Source organism: Cebus imitator, unplaced genomic scaffold, assembly GCF_001604975.1.
Source record: "Cebus imitator isolate Cc_AM_T3 unplaced genomic scaffold, Cebus_imitator-1.0 Scaffold440, whole genome shotgun sequence".
NCBI classification, from domain to species: domain Eukaryota; kingdom Metazoa; phylum Chordata; class Mammalia; order Primates; family Cebidae; genus Cebus; species Cebus imitator.
In genome coordinates, this window is record NW_016107755.1 from 899,198 (window position 1) to 924,402 (window position 25,205).

A 25,205-nucleotide genomic window follows, 5' to 3' on the forward strand; every position below is an offset into this window, starting at 1 on the left:
CCCACCCACCCCTCCACTCCCTACTCAGAGCTGATGAAAATCCCCTGTGAGTGGTGTTTGGTGACCCCATCATTTTGATCTTAGCCACCATACAAACATATCTTTAGTTCAAAGTCCAGGACAACTTATCCCACTTTATAAGCAGCCTATTACACATTCAAAATATCCATTTGTTCTCAAGAGATAGCAAGGTAGGATTGCCCACCTGTTTTCCTCTCTATAACATTTTCTAGATCTAAATTTTACCCTTTTCTATCATTCTTTTATTTTTTTTTCTCCCTCTTCTTTTCCTCTCTCCCTGCTCTTCTAACTAATTGGCAGAATCTCTGACCTCCACCTTTTCTGACTCCCTTCTCCCTTCCTAGAAGCAGTGACCACAGTGGATTCCTGGACTCCTACAGACTTGACACAGCTTCCTACAGTCTTGCAACAGCCCTGCTGCTCTGTCATGGCCCGTGGGCAGTTCGTGAACAAACTGCAAGAGGAAGTGATCTGTTCCATCTGCCTGGACGTTCTGGAAAAACCTGTCACCATCAACTGTGGGCACAATTTCTGCCTCAAATGCATCACTCAGAGTGGGGAAGCATCATGCGAATTTTTCAAATGTCCTCTCTGCAAAACTTCTGTAAGGAAGAATACAATGGTGTCCAACTGACTGTTGGTGAATCTGGTGGAGAAAATCCAAGCTCTAGATGCCTCTGAGGTGCAGTCTGAAAGGAAAATGCCTACATGCCTGGGGCACGAGGAGATGTTCCATTATTTTTGTAAGGATGATGGAAAGTTCCTCTGTTTTGTGTGTCGTGAATCCAAGGATCACAAATCTCATAATGCCAGCTTGATCAATGAAGCTGCCAAGAATTATCAGGTAGACATTTGAGGTTTTATTGCCTGCTCCCCTGTCAGCCCAGGCATTCCGTGAGGCCCTGGAAACTGCTACCTTCCCACTGTGGGTTTGCACCCCATTGCCCCCACCCCTTGGGCTTGAGTGGGCAGCTTACAGTCAGGCACAGTGGGTTCGAAGAGCTGAGTCTGCGGAACTGCTGACTCAAGGCAGAATGGAAAGGATATGAAAATCTGACTCAGAAGGTTTGGGCTTAAGTTCAGTTTCCTGAGTTTGCTGTGCAACCTGCAAGAATCACTTTACCTCTCTGAGCCTCAGTTACCTCACCTTTCAAATGGCAGAAACAAAACATCTCTCTTAAAGTTGTTGGTAGGACAGATGAAGGGAAGTGGGTAGGAGTTCTTTGATAATCCCAAAGCACCATCCATAGTCTCAGTCATAAAAAACCATGTTCTGTTCGTTTAGGTCACTTAGGCTCCAGATTTCCTCCTGCCAGCAACCCCTTTTCCCCCAGTTTGAGAAAGGCGAGTCCTTAATAATTACACAAGGACTCACCTGGAGAGTGTCACGTGCTCTCCTAAGAGACCGGAGGATTTTATGAGGCCCAGAAATCACCAGGCACAGCCTGCGCGGAACGGCCCTCTCTCTGCAGGGGCAGAGTCAAGCGCAGATTGAAGTCTTACAGCAAAAGGAGAGACCGTACAAATGAAGGCACAAGGCGAACAGAGCATCCGTGTCTTCGGGGTAAGAAAAACTCCATCCTGTGATCTCCGGAAGCAGAGACATCTCTGCCAAAGCTCCTGGAACCCCTGATTACACTGACCCCTCAGAAAAACACCCAGTGATAACGAAAGACATTTAGGCTACAGCTGGGGAAGGCTAGGCCAACCATATTAGCAGGTGGTTGGTTGTTAAAGAAACCAGCTGTTTTCTCAGGCTTCCTGCTTCTTCAACACAGATTCTCCTATTTCCTGAATGCCCCCTTGCTCAACTGAATAGCTCCTGGGACCCCTACTCTGTCTCCCTGACCCCATTTTTTCCTCTCCTCTCTGTCTCCATCTCTCACCTTCATTTCCATATATCTCCCTATGTCCTACCTTATTCCTGCCTCATATCCCTAGCCCTGGCCCTCCCCAGGTCTGTTTTTTTTTTAGACGGAGTTTTTCTTTTGTTGCCCAGGCTAGCGTACAGTGGCACAATCTCAGCTCACTGCAACCCCTGTCTCTTGAGTTCAAGTGATTCTCCTGCCTCAACCTCCCAAATAGCTGAGACTACAGGCACTTGCCACCAAGCCTGAATAATTTTTGTATCTTTAGTAGAGATGAGGTTTTACCATGTTGGCCAAGCTAGTCTCGAACTCCTGACCTCAAGTGATCCACCCGCCTCAGCTTCCCAAAGTGCTGGGATTACAGGCGTGAGCTGCTGCTCCCGGTCCTACCCTAGGTCTTCATCCCCTCATTTCTCAGCCCCACATCTCAGATCCTCCTTCTCCCAGACCTCATCCCCTGATCTCACCACTGAGCTCAGCCACATCTTCCTAGGAGTGAAGGATTTCAGTTTCTCAAGCCAACCCCTGTTCCTTTGGAGCTGGAGAGAAAACTCAGTGAAGCAAAATCAAGATACGACTCCATCACAGAGAGCCTGAAACAATGAAAAGGTAAGGAAGAGGCTGCATTTCCTCCATTCATCTACTTCTAGGAGATTCTCTCCCTGCTCACTCCATTGAAACAGAACTGACTCATACATGTCAATAATCCCTGGGCCCTTCTAATGCCAGGCTCCTGGCTGAGCACTTTCCATGCCTCAGTATGTCTCCTCCCAGGCATTTCTTATATTCTGTCTTCAAGCTATGTTACTTCTCTGCCTCCCTGACCACTGTGAGAGCCATAAAGAGGGCCTGGACCTATTCCACACGTGGATGCCTGGTCTAGAGCAGTGTCTGTTGGGAAGTTGGTGCTGAGTTGTCTGGTGGGCCAGAGGTGGCCCTCAGGCAAGGACTGTGATCTCTGGCTTTTGCTTCTCTGGTGCACACTGGTGTCTTCTCCTGACTATAGAGGAAAAGAAAATAAATTATCAGTGACATTTTGCGGAAATCCCTCTTCCAGCCTTACAGGGAAACAGAAATCAGCAGAACAGTAGTGGATGACTTGGATTTTAGATGTTCGGCCAGATATGTTTAAGAAACCCATCTGTGTTTGCAACTAGGAAGAAGGGTTGGTATTTGTAAGGACACCGTTTACTCCGAAGGCTGTGTTGGTCTAAGCCTGGAACAAAGACAGCTAGAAGGAATGTTCTGAAATTATCACCAGGAGTTCCACGCTCTCTCCTCTGCCCTGACCCCCAGCCCTCCATACATAAACACTTTCCCTTGGGACTCTGGAAAAGGAGGACCAGGGCAATGCCCCAAGATCCCCACCCATTTAGCCAGGCATCCCCACTCGGCAGACATAAACAGATTCTTAATTTTGTGGTCTGAGTTTTTCTTCTGTCCACTAATGCTCTGCTTTGCCCAGCTCCTCCTATCCCACTGGGCATGATCTCAACCAATCCAGTACCTTTATAGTCTCTTCAGGTAGAGAATAGTTTGGTTCTAGTTTGGGATTTCAATAAAGCGGACCAGCCCTTTCCCATCTGGTTTGGAGTGGGGGAGATCAGTGTGGTCTGCTGGGCATCTCCCTTTTCTCTCCCTCTCTCACAGACACAAACTCACACACACAGAGTCCCCCAACTCCCACCTGGCCCTATTTCCTTCTTTTATTTTATTTTTACCCCAAAGAAGAAGGTACAATGATCACCTGGCCCTATTCAAGCCCAATACAGGAGGTGGTAGGGAATCTGTGTACACCACAGGTCCGATCTCCACAGTTCTTATTATGAGCGTTGGTTCTTCCTGCTCAAGGTGACTGAGTCTGGAGCCCATAGATGGAGATGGGCGTGGCTGGTCCCCAAAGTGTCCAAAGGGCTTTGTATGTGAAGTGCTCCCTGGCAATGTTTCCTCTGCTCTAGATTTGCAGATGCCTCCTAAGAGGGCCACCGAGTCTAGCCCAAGCAGTCCTCATGACTGGGCTGATGGCTCTCAGGGAAGCTGCCCATGCTTATTCCACTACCTAGCCCCAGGCTGTCCTGTGCCCTCTTGGGGCTGCAGGACACTGGAGGAAGGGTGCTGGGGCCAGAAGTAGCTCCCCATCTAGGGGCTCCGCCGTACAGCACTTCACTCAGTCCAGCACCCCTATGGGAAATCTAGGCCAGGAATGGGCCATTGTCCCCAACTTCTGGGCTCATCCTCTACCTGCAAAAGTCTCTTATGCTCTGCCCCTGTTTCTGGCAGAGGTGAACTGGGAGATGAGGGCACTCAGCCTCCCCTTTCAGGAGGTGTGTCTTGGTTCCGCCTCTCAAGCCCTGTTTCATGGGGAAGAAGGCAGGACTGCCATCCAGGGTTTAGGAGAGTGGGGAGCTCCTTTTACCCCACCTGGATCCTGGGCGGCTTTTCCCACAGTAGGCCTTCTTCTGAAGCTAGAGAGTGAAGCCTCAGAGCATTCTGTCCCGAGCACCTACCTTCGTCAGGTAGTGAGAAAGGGGCCAGCTCTGAACTGTCCAATTTGGTAGCTGCTAGCCACCCGGGCCGATGGGCATTTGAAAGGTAGCTAGTCCAAATTCAAACATGCTATATGTGAAGAATCATTAATTTCACAAGATTGAGTCTAAAAAGAGACAAAAAAATATAGCAATAATTTTTATAATACATGTTGAAGTGACATTATTTTGAGACTATTGAGTTAAATGAAATATATAAAATTAATTTTTACTAGTTTCCTTCTACTTTTTAAATGTGACTGCTAAAATATTTAAAATTATGTAGGCACCTCACATTTGTGACTCAGATTATATTCATACTGGACAGTGCCGGGCTAGGCAGCCACCACAGGAAAGCAGAAAAGGCATCTTCAAGGGTTTCATACCTTCCTAGTCTGCTAAGAATATGAGAGATAAATGCAGCTCCCACTTCTCCCAGGCATTTCAAATCAGTGCCTTGCTGTGTGATACGGAGTCCTTCACTCAACCCCTCTGGACTCTTATCATTTCATTCCATTCTTTGTTCCCCAGATCACCTGCAGGCTGATAGGAAAAGAGATGAAAACGGATTCTTCAAAAGCATGAAAAAATGACATGAAGAGCTGTAAGTGAGAGATGATGGTTGATTGCTCCTGCCATTTGGGGAAAGCGAGAAAAGGGGAAGAATTGTGTCTCTATGATTACATGAAGGCCAGATGTAAGTGAATGCCCATTCCTCAGCCAATTGAGAGAACAGGCAGATGGTTGTTTTATTATTTTAAACTTAGGCAACTCACAAAACAGCGACTAATCCCAAACTTTAAAGTATTTAGAAGTAGTAGAAAATTATAAATTTATTTATTCACTCCTAGAGACAGAGAAGAAAAAGCGGGACAAGAAGGAGGCAGCTCCACCTCTGTAGTATTCGCCCCCCACAGGGCACCAGGTTTCTGGACAAACTCCTCTGGGCAGAACAGTTACATCAAGGCCACCAAATTGCCACTCCTCAGCCCCATCCCACTGCTGGTCTTGGGCCTCCTCTGCTGGGAAAGTCGCTCTTCCAGAATGTCTCCCGGCCCTCCTTTTCTGTTTTTGTTTTTACATTTTCATAGACTATTTTTTAGAGCAGTTTTAGGGTCACAGTGCAAGTACAGAGATATTTCTGTTTACCCCCTGCCCTCACACATGCCTGGTCCCCATTATCATAAACATCTCCCACCAGAGAGGTACATTTCTTTTAATTGATGAACCTATATTGACACATTATTATCACCCAGAGTCCATAGCATACATTAGGGTTCACTCCTGCTGTTGTACATTCTATGGGTTTGCACAAATATAGTATCATACAGAGTAGTTTAACTACTCTAAAAATTATCTGAATTTTTTTCTTTTTTCTTTCTTTTTCTTTTTTTTTTTTTTTTTTTTTTTTTTTTTTTTTTTTTTTTTTTTTTTTTTTTTTTTTTTTTAGAGACAAGGTCTCACCATGTTGTCCAGTCTGTCTGGTCTTGAACTCCTGGTCCCAAGCAATACTGCCTCCTCTGCCTCCAAAAGTGCTGGGATTACACATTTCATCCACCACACCAAAACCCACGTTTTTTTTTTTCCAAATTTTATTCTAAGTTTCCAGCTTTCCTTCATGAATAATCTTGTCATGAGTAAGTTTCTTCTCTCAAAGCTGACACATTTTTTTCTTTTTCTATTTTTTCTTCTGTTTCTTTAAAGCCGACCCATTTTTTATAAAGTACAACCAAAATAAAGCAGTCTACTTGCAAATCCAAATTTCAGTGGCAGGGCCAGGTGTGGTGGCTCACGCCTATAATCCCAGCACTTTGGGAAGCCAAGGTGGGCGGCTCACTTAGGTCAGGAGTTCCAGAGCAGCCTGGCCAACATGGTGAAACCCCATCCATACTAAAAATACAAAAATTAGCTAGGTGTGATGGCATACATACCCCTGTAATCCCACCTACTTGGGTGGCTAAGACATGAGAATCGCGTGAACCCAGGAGGTGGAGGTTACAGTGAGCTGAAATTGCACCATTGCACTACAGCCTGGGCAACAGAGTGAGACTGTCTCACAAAAGAAAAAAAAAAGTGGCAAGTGTTTACGCAAATAATAACAAATCTCTTTACAATATGAGACTCATAAAACCTCAAGAGTTTTTAAAAAACAGACTCAGACCTTTCTTTTTTTTAAATTACACTTTAAGTTCTGAGATACGTACGCAGAAAGTGCAGGTTTGTTACATAGGTGTACATGTGCCATGCTGGTTTGCTGCACCCATCAAACTGTCATCTACATTAGGCATTTCTCCTAATGCTATCCCTCGCCTACCCCCACACCCCACAACATGCCCCAGTGTGTGATGTTCCCCTCCCTGTGTCCATGTGTTCTCATTGTTTAACTCCCACTTATGAGTGATAACATACAGTGTTTGGTTTCTGTTCTTGTGTTAGTGTGCTGAGAATGATGGTTTCTAGTTTCATCCATGTTCCTGTAAAAGACATGAACTCATCCTTTTTAAAGGCTGCATAGTATTCCATGGTATGTATATGCCACATTTTCTTTATCTAGTCTATCATTGCTGAGTATTTGGTTTGGTTCCGAGTCTTTGCTATTGCGAACAGTGGTGCAATAAACATACGTATACATGTGTCTTTATAGTAGAATGATTTATAATCCTTTGGGTATATTCTCAGTAATGGTATTGCTGGGTCAAATGGTATTTCTGGTTGTAGATTCTTGATGAATTGCCACACTGTCTTCCACAATGGTTGAACTAATTTACACTCCCATCAATAGTGTAAAGTGGTCCTATTTCTCTACCTCCTCTCCAGCATCTGTTGTTTCCTGACTTTTTAATGATCAAAATTCTAACTGGGGTGAGATGGTGTCTCATTGTGGTTTTGATTTGCATTTCTCCCATGACCAGTGATGATGATCTATTTTTCATATGTTTGTTGGCTGCATAAATGTCTTCTTTTGAGAAGTGTCTGTTCATATCCGTTGCCTACTTTTTGATGGGATTTTTTTTTCTTATAAATTTGTTTAAGTTCTTCATAGGTTCTGAATATTAGCCTTCTGTCAGGTGGATATATTGCAAATATTTTCTCCCATTCTGTAGGTTGCGTGTTCATTTTGATGATAGTTTCTTTTGCTGTGCAGAAGCTCTTTAGTTTAATTAGATCCCATTTGTCAATTTTGACTTTTGTTGCCATTGCTTTTGGTGTTTTAGTCATGAAGTCTTTGCCCATGCCTACGTCCTGAATGGTATTGCCTAGGTTTTCTTCTAGAGTTTTTATGGTTTTAGGTCTTACATTTAAGATTTTAATCCATATTGAGTTAATTTTTGTATAAGGTGTAAGGAAAAGATCCAGTTTCAGTTTTCTGCATATGGCTAGCCAGTTTTCCCAACACCATTTATTAAATAGAGAATCCTTTCCCCATTGCTTGTTTTTGTATTAAATAGAGAATCCTTCCCCCATTGCTTGTTTTTGTCAGGTTTGTCAAAGATCAGATGGTTGCAGATGTGTGGCATGAGATATATATATATATATATATATATATATATATATATATATCTGTTTTGGTAACAATACCATGCTGTTTTGGTTACTATAGTCTTATAGTATAATCTGAAGACAGGTAGCATGATGCGTCCAGCTTTGTATTTGTTGCTTAGGATTATCTTGGCTGTGTGGGCTCTTTTTTGGTTCCATATGAAATTTAAAGTAGTTTCTTTCCAATTCTGTGAAGAAAGTCAATAGTAGCTTGATGGGGATAGCATTGAATCTATAAATTATTTTGGGCAGTATGGCCATTTTCATGATATTGATCTGATTTTTGCAATTGATTTTGTATCCTGAGATTTTGCTGAAGTGGCTTATCAGCTTAAGGAGATTTGGGGCTGAGACGATGGGGTTTTCTAAATATACAATTATGCCATCTGCAAACAGAGACAATTTGACTTCCTCTCTGTCTATTTAAATACCCTTTATTTCTTTCTCTTGCCTGATTGCCCTGGCCAGAATTGTAGGGTCCAACCCTACAGAGTCCTGTAAGCCCCTCTCTACTGGTGTGGGAATAAAGACACAAGACACTGAGATCAAGAGAAAGAGAGCTTGGGCCCAGGGGTCCACTGCCAACCAAAGCGTGGAGTCTGGCAGTGGCCCTGAGTGCCTACACACTCTGATTTTTATTTAGTACAAAGCAGGGGGCAGGGTAGGTAGGGCGAGGCGTTAGTGTTCAGTGATAGGGTCAAGTACATCATGTGTCATATAGGTAGAGGCTCAGGACTTTCAAGTAGTCAAGAGGAGAGGAGTATAATGCGTCAGCACTTTCCCATATTTGTCAAGAAAGAAAAAAAGACATTAAGATTTATGTTGCTTTTACTGATTCTATCTAAGAAAAAGAAGGACCAGGTGCAGAAGCGCAACATGAAAATGGACATGGAACGTGACCACTGAAGCATAGCATCACATAGAGACAATTAAGCCCCTGGACATCTGTGGGCCTACCTGACAGCCGTCAGGCCCACTGCAAGAGCTTGGGGGAGCAGAGTTTTCTCCTAGCTTCTCTGAGGAAGGAGACATCTCTGATGTCTCCTTTATCATTTTTTATTGTGTCTATTCGATTCTTCTCTTTTCTTTTTTATTAGTCTGGCTAGTGGTCTATCTATTTTTTTGATCTTTTCAAAAAAACAGCTCCTGGATTAATTGATTTTTTTTAAGGGTTTTTTTGTGTCTCTATCTCCTTCAGTTCTGCTCTGATCTTAGTTATTTCTTGTCTTCTGCTAGCTTTTGAATTTGTTTGCTCTTGCTTCTCCAGTTCTTTTAATTGTGATGTTAGGGTGTTAATTTTAGATCTTTCTTGCTTTCTTTTGTGGGCATTTATTGCTATAAATTTCCCGCTACACACTGATTTAGCTATGTCCCAGAGATTCTGGTACATTTTGTCTTTGTTCTCATTGGTTCAAAGAACGTATTTATTTCTGCCTTATTTCGTTATTTACCCAGTAGTCATTCAGGAGCAGGTTGTTCAGTTTCCATGTAGTTAAGCAGTTTTGAGTGAGTTTCTTAATCCTGAGTTCTAATTTGATTTCATTGTGATCTGAAAGACTGTCTGTTATGATTTCTGTTCTTTTGCATTTGCTGAGGAGTGTTTTACTTCCAATTATGTGGTAAATTTTAGAATAAGTATCATGTGGTGCTGAGAAGAATGTATATTCTGTTGATTTGTGGTGGAGCATTCTGTAGATGTCTATTGGTTCTGCTTGGTCCATAGCTGAGTTCGAGTCCTGCATATCCTTGTAAATTTTCTGTATCGTTGATCTGTCTGATATTGACAGTGGGGTGTTAAAATCTCCCACTATTATTGTGCGGGCATCTAAGTCTCTTCATAGGTCTCTGAGAACTTGCTTCATGAATCTGGTGCTCCTGTATTGGGTGCATATATATTTAGGATAGTTAGCTCTTCTTGTTGCATTGATCCCTTTACCATTATGTAATGCCGTTTGTGTTTTTTGATCTTTGTTGGTTTAAAGTTTGTTTTATCAGAGACTAGTATTGCAACCCCTGCTTTTTTTTTTTCTTTCCATTTGCTTGGTAAATATTCCTCCGTCTCTTTATTTTGAGCCTATGTCTTTGCACGTGAGATGGGTCTCCTGAATAGAGCACACCTATGACTCTATCCAATTTGTCAGTCTCTGTCTTTTAATTGGGGCATTTAGCCCATTCATATTTAAGGTTTATATTGTTATGTGTGAATTTGATCCTGTCATTATGATGCTAGCTGTTATTTTGCCCATTAGTTGATGTAGTTTCTTCATAGTGTTGATGGTCTTTACAATTTGGTATGTTTTTGCAGTGTCTGGCTGGTTTTTCATTTCCATGCTTAGTGTTTCCTTTAGGAGCTCTTATAAGTCAGGCCTGGTGGTGACAAAATCTCTTAGCATTTGCTTGCCTGTAAAGGATTTTATTTCTCCTTCACTTATGAAGCTTAGTTTGGCTGGATATAAAATTCTGGCTTGAAAATTCTTTTCTTTAAGCATGTTGAATATTGGTCCCCACTGTATTCTGGCTTGTAGGGTTTCTGCAGAGAGATCCACTGTTAGTCTGATGGGCTTCCCTTTGTGGGTAACCTGACCTTTCTCTCTGGCTGCCCTCAACATTTTTTCCTTCATTTCAACCCTGGTGAATCTGACAATTACGTGTCTTGGGGTTGCTCTTCTCAAGGAAAATATTTGTGGTGTTCTCTGTATTTCCTGAATTTGAATGTTGGCCCATCTTGCTAGGTTGGGGAAATTTTCCTGCATAATATCCTGAAGAGTGTTTTCTGACTGAGTTCCATTCTCCCCGTTACTTTCAGGTACACCAATCAGATGTAGGTTTGGTCTTTTCACATAGTCTCATATTTCTTGGAGGCTTTGTTTATTCCTTTTTATTCTTTTTTTTTTTTCTAATCTTGTCTTCATGCTTTATTTGATTAAATTGATCTTCAATCTCTGATATCCTTTCTTCCACTTGATCGATTCAGCTATTGACACTTGTGTATGCTTCACGAAGTTCTCATGATGTGTTTTTCAGCTCCATCAGGTCATTTATGTTTTTCTCTAAACTAATTATTCTAGTCAGCAATTCCTCTGACCTTTTTTCAAGGCTCTTCACTTCCTTGCTTTGGGTTAGAACATGCTCCTTTAGCTTGGAGGAGTTTGTTATTACCCACCTTCTCAAGCCTACTTTTGTCAATTCATTAGACTCATTCTCCATCCGGTTTTGTTTCCTTGCTGGCGAGGGTCGCAATCCTGTGGAGGAGAAGAGGCGTTCTGGTTTTGGGCATTTTCAAGCTTTTTGCACTGGCTTTTCCTCATCTTCATGGATTTATCTACCTTTGGTCTTTGATTTTGGTGACCTTCAGATGGGGTTTCTGTGTGGATATCTTTTTGTTGATGTTGATGTTATTCCTTTCTGTTTGTTAGTTTTTCTTCCAACAGTCTTGCCTCTCTGCTGCAGGTTGGCTGAAGTTTGCTGGGGGTCCATACCAGGGTCTGTTAGCCTTGATATCACTAGTGTTGGCTGCAGAACAGCAAAGATTGATGCCCGTTCTTTCCTCTGGAAGCTTTGTCCCAGAGGGGCATCTGCCAGATGCCAGCTGGAGCTCTTCTGTATGAGGTGTCTGTTGACCCCTGTGGGAGATGTCTCCCAGTCAGGAGGCATGGGGGTTAGGGACCCACTTAAGGAGGCAGTCTGTCTCGTAGCAGAGCTTGAGTGCTGTGCTGGGAGATCTGCTGCTCTCCTCAGAGTGGGCAGGCAGGAGCGTTTAAGTCTGCTGAAGCTGTGCCCACGGCCATCCCTTCCCCCAGGTGCTTTGTCCCAGGGATCTACTGTACTAGACCATTTGGCTCCCTGGCTTCAGCCTCCTTTCCAGGGGAGTGAATGGTTCTGTCTCGCTGGCATTCCAGGCACCACTGGGATATGAAAAAAACTCCTGTAGCTAGCTTGGTGTCTGCCCAAATGGTTGCCCAATTTTGTGCTTGAAACCCAGGGCCCTAGTGGTGTAGGCACCCAAGGGAATCTCCTGGTCTGCAGGTTGGGAAGTGCATAGTGTCTGGGCCTGAGTGCACCATTCCTCATGACACAGTCCCTTATGGCTTCCTTTGGCTAGGGGAGGGAGTTCCCTGACCCCTTGCACTTCTGGGGTGAGGCAACACCCCACCCTGCTTTGGCTCACCTATCATGGGCTGCATCCACTGTCTAACGAGTCCCAGTGAGATGAGCTGTGTACCTTAGTTGGAAATGCAGAAATTACCTGCCTTCTGCACTGATCTCGATGGGACCTGCAGTCTGGAGCTGTTCCTCTTCCGCCACCTTGCAAGCCACCCCGGGGCCTCTTATGCTGAGGTATCTGATTGCAGAGCCAGCTGTCAGAACACGAAGAGATTTGACACTGAGGCTGTCCAAGGAGCTCCCTGTGGCACGGAGTGGCTGACAGTAATCCTGGCTTGTTTTGTGAAGTTCCTTCAAGGCAAGCCAGCTCAGAGCGCACGGGGAGCCGTGGTGCTGTTCAGACGTAGGAGCATAGAATGGCACTGAGCGAGTGGGTTCCTGACTGAGTGGAATTGGGTGGAAGGAGCGGAGAAGGGGCAGCGCTCGGGCTACTGAGAGTGGGGATGGGGGGTGATGGTGGTGAAGAGAGCTGGAGAAGGAATCGAGTTCTTGAGCAAAAGGAGGGAAAATACAACTTTCAGCCATCCCGCCCCACGCTTGTGTTCTTATCGCTTTGGCTGTGGTGCCGCCTAGTGGAGAAAGGGAGCCCCTGCAGCGGCCCGCGCACTCTAAGCAGCTGTTTATGGAGGGCACCAGTTCAGCCAGGCGTGAAGTCCAGAGACGAGCATCTGCGACCTGGGTCACAGTCCGTCAAACCCATGAGCACGACCACTCTCACTCTTCCTTACATTCCCACATTCTCCAGCTCTCTCAACCCCTCACATCAGCAAGGGAAATTAATTAATGAGATTGGATAAATCAGTAGATAGAATGAGGTCCCCGTTCTGAAATATTTAGCAGAAACTGGAACCACCATGCAAGCCTCTGTAAGGGGTGGATGGAGACACTTCTAGCTTTAATAAACTGTGATTGAACGTGGGATCCTAGAAGTGTGTGTGTGTGTGTGGTGACTGTTCCTCCTTTTGTATTCCAACACGTCACTCATCCCTGTGTTTGAGGAACTCCATTTTAGAAAATTACTGGAGCTCAGAAAGTCTGAGCCTCAACACCACTTATACTAGATGCAATTCTTAGATATTGGGAATTAGGGACCGGGGAAATGGGCAAGGAAGAGATGGTCTCATCTTTGGGTGTTGAAATGATCTCTACCACCAATGAGGAACTTCTCTCTGCATCCACAGAACAACACGTTGTGAAATTTAGGGATTAACTTTGAGAAGGAGGAGGCAGCGCTGGGCCTAAGACTTTTCTGGAGACCGCAAAGGCTGTGACTGGGAAGAGAAAGCCTCTCTGGCTGCATGGAGCGGAGCTGGGAGTGGGACAGGGGTGTCAGTGGGAGGTAGGGGGTTGGACAACTGGATCCGGGGCTGTCAAGAAGGGTTGACCACTTCTTTCTCCTCATCTTCTCACAGCCCCTGTAACACCGGATGCAGTCTCAGCCCACTCAGACCTCATCCTTTCCCAGGATTTAAAGACAGTGACACTGGACCTCGAATCCCAGGCTGGTTTGTAGAAGCCGGGCTACCGCAGACTCTTGTGCCAGTTCAGCTCTGTGGAAAGAAAGTTGCCCAGGTGCCACAGCAAGAGACAAGGCACAATCTATCCCAACATAATAAATAACTGATTACTTAGTTATAGCAATGATACCGAATATTTTTACTGATTACTTATAGCAATGATATATTTGCTGATTACCTAGTTATAGTAAAGACACCAGATAGATATTAGATTCAATCACATAATCAATTATATAATCAATCTTATTACATCATTATTCTCTATTAATCTTTGCTTTAGTGTAGGAACACTTTAGTCTTATAGACATAATCGGGTGACATATAATTAGGAACTGAAGGGACATTGTGAGACGTGATCAGGAGGTGAGAGTAAATGCCTTGCGGTAGCACCAGCGCCTGGGAAGGCGCCCGTTACTTAGCAGGCAGGCCTTGCGGTAGGTAACCCCAGCGTCTGGGAAGGCACGAGTTACTTAGCAGGCTGTGAGGGGGAGTTTCCCTTTCGCTGGGGAGTTCAGATAAAACTCTGCTCTGCCGGCTCTTGACGAAGGTCTGACACTAGCCGGGCCAGCCCACAGACTTCCAGGGGTTTAAACATCTCTCCACTGATGGTCACCATCCTTGTCCACTTTCATGTTCCACTTTCCCACCGATGATCCCTTGTAAATTCTTAGAAGCTGTGAGAAGTGAGAATAGAAGAATCCTAAAAGGCCTTTGATCTCTCTGATAAGTGCATAGAAAGATTCTGACGTATGTGCCTCCCCTCCTTGCAGCGGCTACCTAAGAGGGAGGGGCCCTCTGTACTGTACCGACCTGACCCTCTGTACTATACTTACGTGACCCCCCCCATATTGTAAGAATGTGATTTGCTTGACCCCTACCAATCATGTCAGATAAATTATTCTCCCGCCCTGCCCCCCTGCCTTGTATACAATAAATATAAGTGCGTCCAGGCACTGGGGCCACTGCTGGACTCCGCCCCGTGGTAGCAGGGGTCCCCAGGGCCCAGCTGAATTCTGCTCTTATCTCTGTGTCTTGTGTCTTTCTTGTCTACAATCTATCGTCTCCCTACACAGAACACCCACTAGACCCTGAGGGGCTAGACCCAGCACTGCTGGGTGCTGGGCTCGCCAGGGGGCTTTCCTCAGGCAGTTGCGCCTGGGAGGCGGAGCTCCAAGGTTCCGGGGCGGGGCCTAAATGCTGGGCGTGGCCTCGGAGCTGGTCCCCAGGCGGGGCTTTCCGGAGGTGGAGCCTTTGCTGCACATCACTGGCTCCCAGTGCCAGGCGCTCACTGAAGGATCTCCAGGTCTGTCTAAACAAACTGGCCCTCGGCGTGGATTACGGGGGAGAGGTAGTCCTCTGCGACGCCCCCTCGAGCACCCACATCCACACTTTCCATGCCTCCTTCCCGGGGCAGATCTTCCCCTTTTTCCAGCTTCTGTTTCCTGGCACCCAGATCACCCTGGGTCCCTAGAGTTTTTCTTTGCCTTCCTCTGCATCTCCTCCTCACTCGCGTCTCGCCTCCACCACCTCATTTTGAGATGTGCTGCAGCTGGAAGGGTTGAAGCTAGGCTACCAGCAGCCCTATGGGAAGGTTACACACTTTGGGCTTCCTCCTGATCCAGTCCTGATGTCTGCTTTAAATATTCCTTCTGTCTCTCAAGTTTCTTCCTTCCTGCAATATGCCTGGATTGAAAAGGAAGGATCAAATACACTAAAAAGTTATACACAAAGCTGTTCATTGCAGCACAGTTGGTAACAGGATAAGACCGGAAACAAACGTCTATCAACAGGTGGTTGAAAAAGCTGCCAAGTGCAAGCATCTAGCTGCATCCTGGTTAAGACAGACACGGGGGCCTGGACCACTGACCCCGCTTGTTCCCTCTCTCTTCCTCCACCTTATCTCCTGCAGCTCCCATGGCCCTGCACAAGGCTTTGACCCATCCGAACCTCATCCTGAAAACCGACATACTCAGAACTTTTCTAGTTCTTCATAGTACTCAGAAACCAAAATTTTTCCCAGGACCAGATGTTTCCTCCTCTCAAACCCGCATCACCACTACCCAAAACGAAAGTCTTGATCATTCCTAGTGTTGTCGTGTGAAGGACTGAAGTTAAACCCAGAGGAGGACTGCTCCTGTTTCCTAAGAGATCCCCAAAAAGTAAAAGGGCGAGGAGGTTGGAAACACAGAGACGAAATGACCTACGGAGAGTAAAACGCACGATCTGGGCCAGAGTTTGAGATGATTATGGGTTCCTTCCTCTTCCTCTTCCTTCAGTCCTGCTGGGGACTGGGTAGGCGGATGGGATCAGGCGTCTGTAGGATTTTCCAGCCGCCTCGGTGGGGTAGGGAGAAAGCAGTTTTGCAAGAGGCTTGGGGAGTCGCCCGCTCGACCACCCGGCTGCCCGGCGCGTGGCTGCGCAGCGGGAGGGCGGGCTCTGGTGTAAGGGCGGGAGCGAGCCAACGCCCGGAGCGCGGATTCCAGGGGCGCGCAGTCAGCCCTGGCCCGGCTCCCCCATCCAGTTCCCCCGGTCGCCCGCGAGGCGCCGCCGATTACATAAACAGCCTTCACCTCCCTAAGGAGGGGAAAACAGAGGGCTGGTGACAAGCAGGCCGAGACCCGCAAGCAACGCCCCTCCGGACGTTTATTCAGATCACCCGGGACTGCCCAAATTCTCTATTTACAGTTCTCACAGCCCTCGTCAAGGTCATGGACTTCGCGCCTTTTATCTTGTTTCCTTTCATTGTGTACAGATTTAACTTCCTTACTAGAAAGGGAGATCTTTCTCCACTGTTTTAAGTTGATTTTATACTTCCTGGCTCTACCAACCCCTGACACTTAGCACGAACCCTGGAATGGGGTAGTTTTTAAATAAATATTTACTAAATTAAAACCATGTGTTAATTTCTCTTTTCCCGCAAAAGACTGATGTCTTGGAAATCCCACTCAATTTTCGTGGACTAGCTCCACCTCGCCTCCTCCAGGAAGCCTTCCCTGGCAGGCTCCACCTCACCTCCTCCAGGAAGCCTTCCCTGGCAGGGGTCCTGACTCTTCTTGTTGGAAGTGTGCACACCCCCAAAGCCACTACAGCCATCTCCCTGCAGCACTTACTGCAAGTCGACTGTGAAGTCCTGAGAACAGAAGCAGTGTCTTTACTCATTTTCGTGTCACTCTCCCACCCTCCTTGAGCAGTACAGAGCCTGGTTCCTAAAGGGATTTAAATGAAGGAAGGATTCAAAGTAAATGAAAGAATACTTTGTGGCAAGGTTTAAATTTGGGAAGGTCTTCCAACCTGGACCTTAATTTAACCTTGAACTATGACCACACTCTACTCAGCTGTGAGGGATAGGTGTGCCCTCTTTAGGAGCCTCTCAGAAGCACATTTACTTAAAGAGTGTCATGAAGTCAAGTGAATACGGAACCCTTGCCAAGAGCCTAGATTTCCATTCCCCCGTCCAAAGTGTTTACTGCCCCTTCACACAGCTATGACAGTACTAACAACAGGTTTACAGAGCTGAACAGTTCACTAAATGGATTCAGATACAGTATATCATTCCATTTGCTTCTCGCAACTGCTTGAATTGGGTGTCATTACATTCCCACATGCCAAATATGGCATGACTGTTCGAACTCAGGTCTTTTAACCCAAAGCACATGCAAAGTTGTCTTGAAAAGATAAAATCCCATAAAATACGTGATAAAATGGTTATAACAAATAATAACCTTTCCATGATAGTTCCCTACACAGTCACACACACGTGCACGTGTGTACAGACACACACACACTTATCCCCTATATTAATTTCCTAGGGCTTCCATAACACATCACCATATACTGTGTGGCTTGAAACAACAGACACATTCTCTTACAGTTCTGGAAGCAAGAAGCCTGAAGTCAAGGTGTCAGCAGAGCCATGCTCTCTCCAAAGGGTCTAAGAACGCTTCATTGCCTCTTCCAGCTCCTGGTATTGGCTGGCGATCCACGCCATTCTGTGGCTTGCAGATGCATCACTCCAATCTCTGACTCCATTTTCACATGGCCGTCCCATCTCCCCTGTGTCTGTGTCAAAATTTCCCTCTTCTTATAAGGGCCCACCCTTATAAGAAGGCCTGATTTAAACTTGATGGTAAGACTCAATTTTCTTTTTCTTTTTTTGAGACAAGGTCTGGTTCTATCACCCAGGCTGGAGTGCAGTGGCACAACCTCGGCTTACTGCAACCTCCACCATTCTGGCTCAAGAGATCTTCCCACATCAGCCTCCCAAGTAGCTGGGACTACAGGCACACACCACCATGCCTGGTGAATTTTTGTGTTTTTTGTAGGGTTTTGCCATGTTGGTCAGACTGGTCTCAAACACTTGAGCTCAAGCGATCTGCCTTCCTCAGTCTCCCAAAGTGCTGGGATTACAGGGGTGAGCCACCTCAACTGGCCAAGACCCTATTTTTGAATAAAGTCACATGCATAGGTACTCGGGGCTAGAACTTCAACATGTGTTTGGCAGACACAATTCAACCCACAACTCCATAACCTGTCACCCACGGGAAAGTGAGGACATAAAAAAGAAACAATGGCGTTGGAAAAGAGAGCCAAGGACAACACTTGGGGGAGGCCAAGGTGAGGAGAAAGATAAACAGATAGTGGGGATAGAGGGTGTATTCTCACGGAAGGATCCAATTTGAATGTCTGGCCCGGGAGACCAAAGAAAGGAGAAAGATGGTTTCCAAAAGGTAAGAGGCGCAAGCATGGCGGGAGTGGAGGAGTCCTTAGGAGGGTGGAAGAGCTGCTCTCTAGTGAGGGAGAGTAAGAGCCACTCCACTCTTGGGGAAATCCAGTGAAAACTGGGGCAAGTGTCAAGAGACAGAGACCCATGGCACTGAGCCCCTTCCCCTACCAGAGCGGCCCCTTGAGGAGCCAGGTGTCTGTGAGCTCCCAAAGAATATTCCCACTGAAATTTGAGGTCATGAAGTCATCTTGTCCCCCTTTCCCAGACTTGTTCCTGCTGCCTGTTTTCTACTCATGTTGCTATGAACGCCCACCCAGTCACCCAACCTAGGTGTTCTCCTCAACTCTTTCTTCTTCCTCATTCTCACAGTCCTTGGGGCCCCAAAGTCTTTGATGTTAGCACCTACCACAGGACTCCACCCACCTTCCTCCCGCACTGTCTAGATCAGCCCTCACCTGGATTATGACAATGCCTTTCTCATCTCCCTGCCTCCGGACTTATTCGGCCCAATCCACCTCCCATTACCCAGGCCAAAGTCTATGCTTTTCTAAAATTTTATATTGAAAATCCTCTGACAGAAGATTGAATGAATTTTACAGTGACCATCCAAATACCCACCACCTAGATTTTGTCATCAGCATTTTACTCTACTTGCTTTATCAAATATGTTTCCATTGATCCATTCCTTCATCCATCTATCCATCTTATAATTGTATGCATTTTAAAGTAAGTTGTAGATATTCAAATGATTTTTAAAAATATAATCTGGTCATGTTAGGACTTTTTGGACTTTCAATAATGCCCGCCCTCCCCCTCCCCCGCCCGGCCCCAGATTCTCTAAAGGATGAAGCCTGAGCTCCACATTGGCGTGCCTTCAGTGTAACCCTTGCCCCTAACTGTTTCCCATTTTTCACTCTAGAAAGGCCAAATTGCCTAAAATTCCCCACTCACCACACTGTTTACATCTCCCTGACCCACTTTCATTGTTCCTTCTTCTTCACTTGTCCTCAGCCTTCCAGGGCCTCAAACGCCTCCGTCACTGAAAGCCTTTCTTGATCCCTCCTCCTCTCTGACACTAGTTTAGGCACCTCCTCTATGGGCACACAGCAGTCCCCAGGGAACACCTTAATCACTGCACCAATCGCCACAACTCAAGATGGTCTGTTTCTGTGTGTTTCTCACCTCTACCCCAACTGAGAGCTTCCTGAAAATCCAGGGATCCTGCTTTATTTGCCTATTGTCCTTGGCACCTAGAACAGTCTGTGGCATGTGTGGGTGCTTCATAAATATTTGTTGAGTGAATGCATGACTGGTTCTGTCCTTTCTGAGAGTACCTCCTGCCTTTGTACCAGCTTCTCCCACACAACATGGGGCCAGATCTTCAATGTAGATCCCAGAGGGTTAAGAAGGAAGCAAAGAACACTGAGTGTTATCCGTGTTTTCCAGCCAAAGATCCCCCAGGAACATAACTGCCATTGAACACGCTGGGTTTATTACTCCTTGCAGCAAGGGAGAACGCACCCCATAGGGAGTGTGGCCCATCTCAATAAGAGTGTTAGGAAAAAGCCTATGATAGGATTTGGGCTTTGGCTAGGTGATTTGGGGGAAGGTCTAAGGAAGTGGGGGGTTGCTCTAGATTAAAGCTGCTCAAAAATAGAGCAGATTCTGTGAATGAATATCCAAATAAATATTTTCTTTAGGGAGGGGAGACTAGAACGAGGGGAAAACTGTAATTGGTAAAGAAGTAGCAAACATTTCTTTTAGCCAAGAGAAGGGGTGTTTGGTATTTTGTGGGTGGCACAATGACCTTTTTATGGGTCCGTGCTCAGACAAACTTATGAAGCAGGCTTGCCTTGTCTCACTTAATCAAGGTCTAAGAGTAAACTTGTCTGAGATTGGTATTCTGTAATGTAGTTTTTGCCTAATATGTGAATAACATGGTTTAGCTGTGAGGAATTCTGGAGTTTATTTCCAAGGCATCTACCTCCAGAATCCAGGAGTATAATTTCAGGTCACATGGCCGACAGTTTCAGCCCCCTGCAGTCACAGACCCCTGGTCCAGGTCCCTGGTGGCTCTGAGTTGTGGGGAGGGAGGAGCTGGGGCCTCTCTCAGGCTTCTACCTGGATACCCCTTGTTCTGCCAGGGCAAACACTCCGCAGCTTGTTTTCTTGTTTGGCTGTTTTTGTTTGTCATCCTGCCTGGTATCACAGCCTTCTGGTGACTCCTGATTCTACTCATTTGAGCCCTGAGGAAAACCTATTAGATATGAATTCTTTGCTGGTTTTGTGACACTGGCCTCTGACTAGGCGGGTTCAGCTCCCTGGACCCCAAGGGCCTTGTTGTCTCTGCTCCCTGCCTTCTGGGGTAATGATCTCACCCTTGCCCTCAGTTTCAGGGTTCCAGTGACTCACTGCAGAATAAATCAACAGCACGGCAGATGCCTGGCACCCGAGGGCTCTGAGGACACTCGCTGAGGATGTGGGGCTGTGACCTTTTGTCCTTCAGTCTGGCGCTTCTGTCTGACTTAGTGGTTCCCCTTTCCTGACAAAGCCTTTAATATTTCCTTCAAATCAGACAGCCCTGAAGTTGCTGCCTCCTGTCTTCATTATTCCTTTCTGTGCGAGGCTGAATTGATTCTGTTCTGAAATGTTTCTCATCCCTGCCCTCCACACACATACTCACACAGTGTGTGGGTTTCTTTTTCACAGCCTCTTGTCTTGTTCTTCCCTTCCTTTTGGATCAAATCTGCTTCTTCTTCTTCTTTTTTTTTTTTTGAGACAGAGTCCTACTCTGTTGCCCAGGCTGGAGTGCAGTGGTGCAATCTGAGCTCACTGCAACCTCAGTTTTCTGGGTTCAAGGGATTCTCCTGCCTCAGCCTCTTAAATATCAGGGATTACAGGCGCCTGCCACCATGCCCAGCTAATTTTTTTGTATTTTTAGTAGAGATGAAGTTTTGCCATGTTGGTCTGGCTGGTCTCGAACTCCTGACCTTGAGTGATCTGCCTGCTGCAGGCTCCCAAAGTGCTGGGATTACAGGCATGAGCCACCGCACCAGCCAAAAGTCTTCTTTAGCTACGATCTTCCTGAATCCTAGTTTGATTTGGTGCTTCAGGACACATTTCTGTGTATTTGCATATATAGTTTTACACACATAGAAATATATGTGTGTGTGTACGTATTTTTGAAATAGCTATAGACCAAGGACAGTGGGAATAGTGACAATATGTTTTTGTGGGACCAAGTGAGATTGTGGTTAAAAGAAAAAGCTATATCTTTCATAACAGCAAATAAATAATAAATAATGCCTAAAATTAGAAAAGCAAATAGTAATAACATAATCCTTGTATTCACAGATGTGAAGGTGAACACCAAAACAGCTAAAAGAGTTGAAAGTAGCAGAGATGGGGGTGAGGGCTGCCATTTTAAAGAATTAACCCATCTAATTGTTTAACTTTTTATTTGCATGTGTAACTGCTATTAAAATCTTGAAAATAATCGAATTGTGTTCTGTGTTCCTTTCTTTCCCCTACCAGCCACGTCAAGATCTGTTGCCCACTCACTTCCTCAGCCCAGCTTTTCACCCTTGCTTCCTGTCCCGGGACTTCGTTCCCAGGGTTCAGCCTTGTGCGGCCCTCGGGGTATCTCCTACCTGACTGCTCTCCTCCTGCCTCCAATCTGTTCCCCACCTGCAGCCAGAACAGTCTCTACAGCCTGTGTCATCAGAGTGTTTCGCTTCCACTTGAAAACTCTCTGAGGCTTGCCTAATGAAACAAGATTGAGCTTTGCCCTCAGTATGACCAGCTCCATGTGCCTCTCAGCGCCGGCCCCAGGCATGCAGCCCGCACCAGGCTCAGAGGCGCCTCCTCTCGGCTACCCTGGCTCTGTACTCCCTCTGACCAAAATCCTTCCCCTGTATGTGTTTCTTTACTGTGGATCATAATTTATAGTATATAATGTTCTGAGCTGACTTTTTCTTTTAACCATAATGTTATAGATCTTCTTATGTCAGCCCAAACAGGTCATCTTCACTATATTTAACTGCTAGATGAATTAAATTACATAATGTATATAAAAGCATTTTGCATGCCATCTGGCATGTAGGAAGATTCAAGTATTTCCTTATCTCATGTAAGTTCCCGTCACCACAACATAAGGGCAAAACACCCTTTTCCTCCTGTAACACTATAGTTGTAAGATTCCTCCTCAACTCCTATTAAGCTATGCACTGTACTTTTCAAAAAAATTGATTTTTTTTTCATTGAGACAAGTCTTGCTATGTTGCCCAGGCTGGTCTCTAGCTCTTGGACAAAGTGATCCTCTTGCCTTAGCCTCCCAAAGTGCTGGGATTATAGGCATGAGCCACTGTGCCTGGCCCTATGCAATGGTTTTAAAGAGATCATGAATTTAATTAATGTCACTGTTCTCCCCAATATTTCCTCAGCTTTTCAATCTAGTTCCCTACACATCTCTCCGTTGTGGATCTCAACTCCTCTGAGCTCTCCCATACACTCTGCTTGCTTGCTTTAGCCTGAAATGCCCTCTGCCATCCCCTTCCGCCATTCGCTGGGGAAATGTTTCCTTTCTTCCCAGGCATCCCCTATAAAAGCTTCCCTAGGCTGCCCTCTCACAGAGGAGCCTTCAGCCTATGGGCAGCCCCACCCCCTTCTGGTTTGCACCACCCATATCACTCCTTAACCACAAGATCAGTCTTTTGAAAGCAGGCTGCCTTAGTATCTTCAATGTTTAGCATATTGCCTGGCACATAAAAAGTGCCCCATATATGTTTGCTGGATGAGAATCTTCAACTTTAAACATCTAATCTCATTTTTCTATGTCATATACCACATACAGAGGCAGCTGCCACTGTAGTATAGAGGAAAATGTACATTCTTAGTAGCTGTGTGATCTTGGGCAACTCACATCACCTCTCTGAGCCTCAGTTTCTCAATCTGTGTAATGGGTGTAGTGATATCTATAATGAACTAATGATGAAATAAAATATATGAATATACTCTAAAAATGTAAAAAGTATTACTATTAGTCTTTCTTCAATCTCATTTCAAACTTTCCATAGTTCTGACAAAATCCTTTCCTCACGCCCAGCCCCTTCTGTAAGATCACGTGTCTCCTCCCCACTCCTGGTCCTCATTCCTTTCTGATGTTGTTGCTTCGCCCTCCCATTCCCTTCCTCTGACTTAGTAAGGCTTGCCTTGATCTTGCCTAATTCCTCTTCAGTGTCCACTTCTCTGTAGCCTTTGCCTTTCTCCTTTCAGCATAGCTCTATCTTCACAGCTTCCTAGAAGCCATCCCAAGGGCTTTTATGGGTTCCTTTTCATCTGCTTCCTTGAAGCTCCTCCTTGCTCCTCCTGGGGTACATGCCACCCCGGGGGCAGGGGAGCCTGGCATGGGTGTGGATAACTCTACCAAGCACTGGTTTCAAGGACGCTCACAAAGGTGCTCAGAGATGGCAGATAAAAGGGCTCGAGATACCATGTGCTGTGCAGGGAGGGGCTGGATGTGGGGAGCAGGAGAGTCCAAGGCAGGTCCCGGGGCCAGTTTTCCTTCCAGAGATTCAGGGCAGGGCAGGACAGAGCTGGAGGGGTGTGTTTGGGAGATGGAGAGGTAACATCTGAGGCTCAGGAGGCAGTCAGAGGGAGTGGCTCCTGAACTAATTGGCAGGCTGGATGCCAGCAGCGTGCCGGTGATGTTTTGGCGACTGGTCACCAGAGGAGAGGAAGGAAGGGAGGGAGGGAGAGTCTGTCATGTGGGCCAAGACCCAGAGGCACATGGGGCCTGCTGTCGGCTGGCTGTCAGCTCGTCAGGCTTTTCTAGGTCACTCTGCGTTGCTGCCTCCCTCGCTGGGTTCCCCTGCTCTGCCGTGTGCTGCCTTTCATGCCTCTGGCTTGGTTTCTCTGACTCACAGTCCTCGTCCGGGTCACTCTCCTCATGTCTCTGCGTCCCTGGCAGTCGGGGCTCTGCCACTGTTGGGGAAGAAGCACTTGAGGCCCAGCATGCAGCTTTGATCTGCATTCTTCATGGCCCCCAGTTTCCTCCCTGTGACTGGAATGTGACACAGGCTCCTGGAGGAGCTAAGAAAGTGTAAAATCCTTAACGATTTGAAATTACAAAATTACAAAATTATTGTTGTGTTAATATGAACTATTCTTGTTCTTTCTGCTTCTGCCACCACTCCTAATGTCAGATTCGCTTGCACTGGGCTGCACAGTTCACAGCGCTGCTGGATGGCCAACAGGCCTCCTGGCTTCACACGTCCAACATGCCACCCCTGACCTTCTTGCCCAGGCCAGCTCCTCACAGTTCTTCCCATTGCAGTCACTGGCAGCCAAATTCGTTAGTGCTTCTTGCCTTCTCCTTTGCCCTCTCGCCCCAATGCAGAAACTCATGTCCAGAAATCAAACCCTTCCCACCACCTCCAACCCCTGCCAGACTCACCTCAGCCAGTACTGAAGAAAGTCCTGCCAGTGACTTCTCTGACTTCCTGCTCCACGCCTATGCTCCCTCTGCTCCAGCAGCATGGCCTTATGTTAAATCCCAAACACATCGGCAGCTTCAGCTTCACAGCCTTTGCCCCTGCCTTTCCTTTCATCTGGATGATCCTTCTTTCAGGTAAGCACTTGATGACTTTTCTTACCACCTTCAAGTCTTTGCTCGAATAGAATCTAATGAAATTGTAACTCTGCCTACTCCATCCAGCACTTCATCCAGCACTCAGGAAGGCCCATCGTCTGACATGGTATTTAAGGTGAGACCTGAGAGATGAATAAGAGATCATGATGCATAGAGAGGAGAGAAGAGAAGGGCATTCCGGGCACAGGTGATAGCTTC

General features: G+C 46.1%; 1 protein-coding gene and 1 long non-coding RNA gene across 2 annotated transcripts; both read left to right on the top strand.

Annotated features, from left to right (window-relative positions):
• Positions 1-448: 448 nt before the first annotated feature.
• TRIM31 (tripartite motif containing 31) lies at positions 449-12,484 on the top strand. Its single transcript, XM_017510429.1, is given in 9 exon segments — positions 449-865; positions 1,494-1,530; positions 1,533-1,585; positions 2,369-2,498; positions 4,946-4,997; positions 4,999-5,018; positions 5,332-5,460; positions 6,119-6,137; positions 12,268-12,484. Coding segments are annotated over 9 exon segments (1,074 nt in total).
• Positions 12,485-14,888: 2,404 nt separating this feature from the next.
• On the top strand, positions 14,889-16,527 carry LOC108290664. Its single transcript, XR_001819658.2, has 2 exons — positions 14,889-14,938; positions 15,297-16,527. It is a non-coding gene; the product is annotated as an uncharacterized LOC108290664 (long non-coding RNA).
• Positions 16,528-25,205: the final 8,678 nt, after the last annotated feature.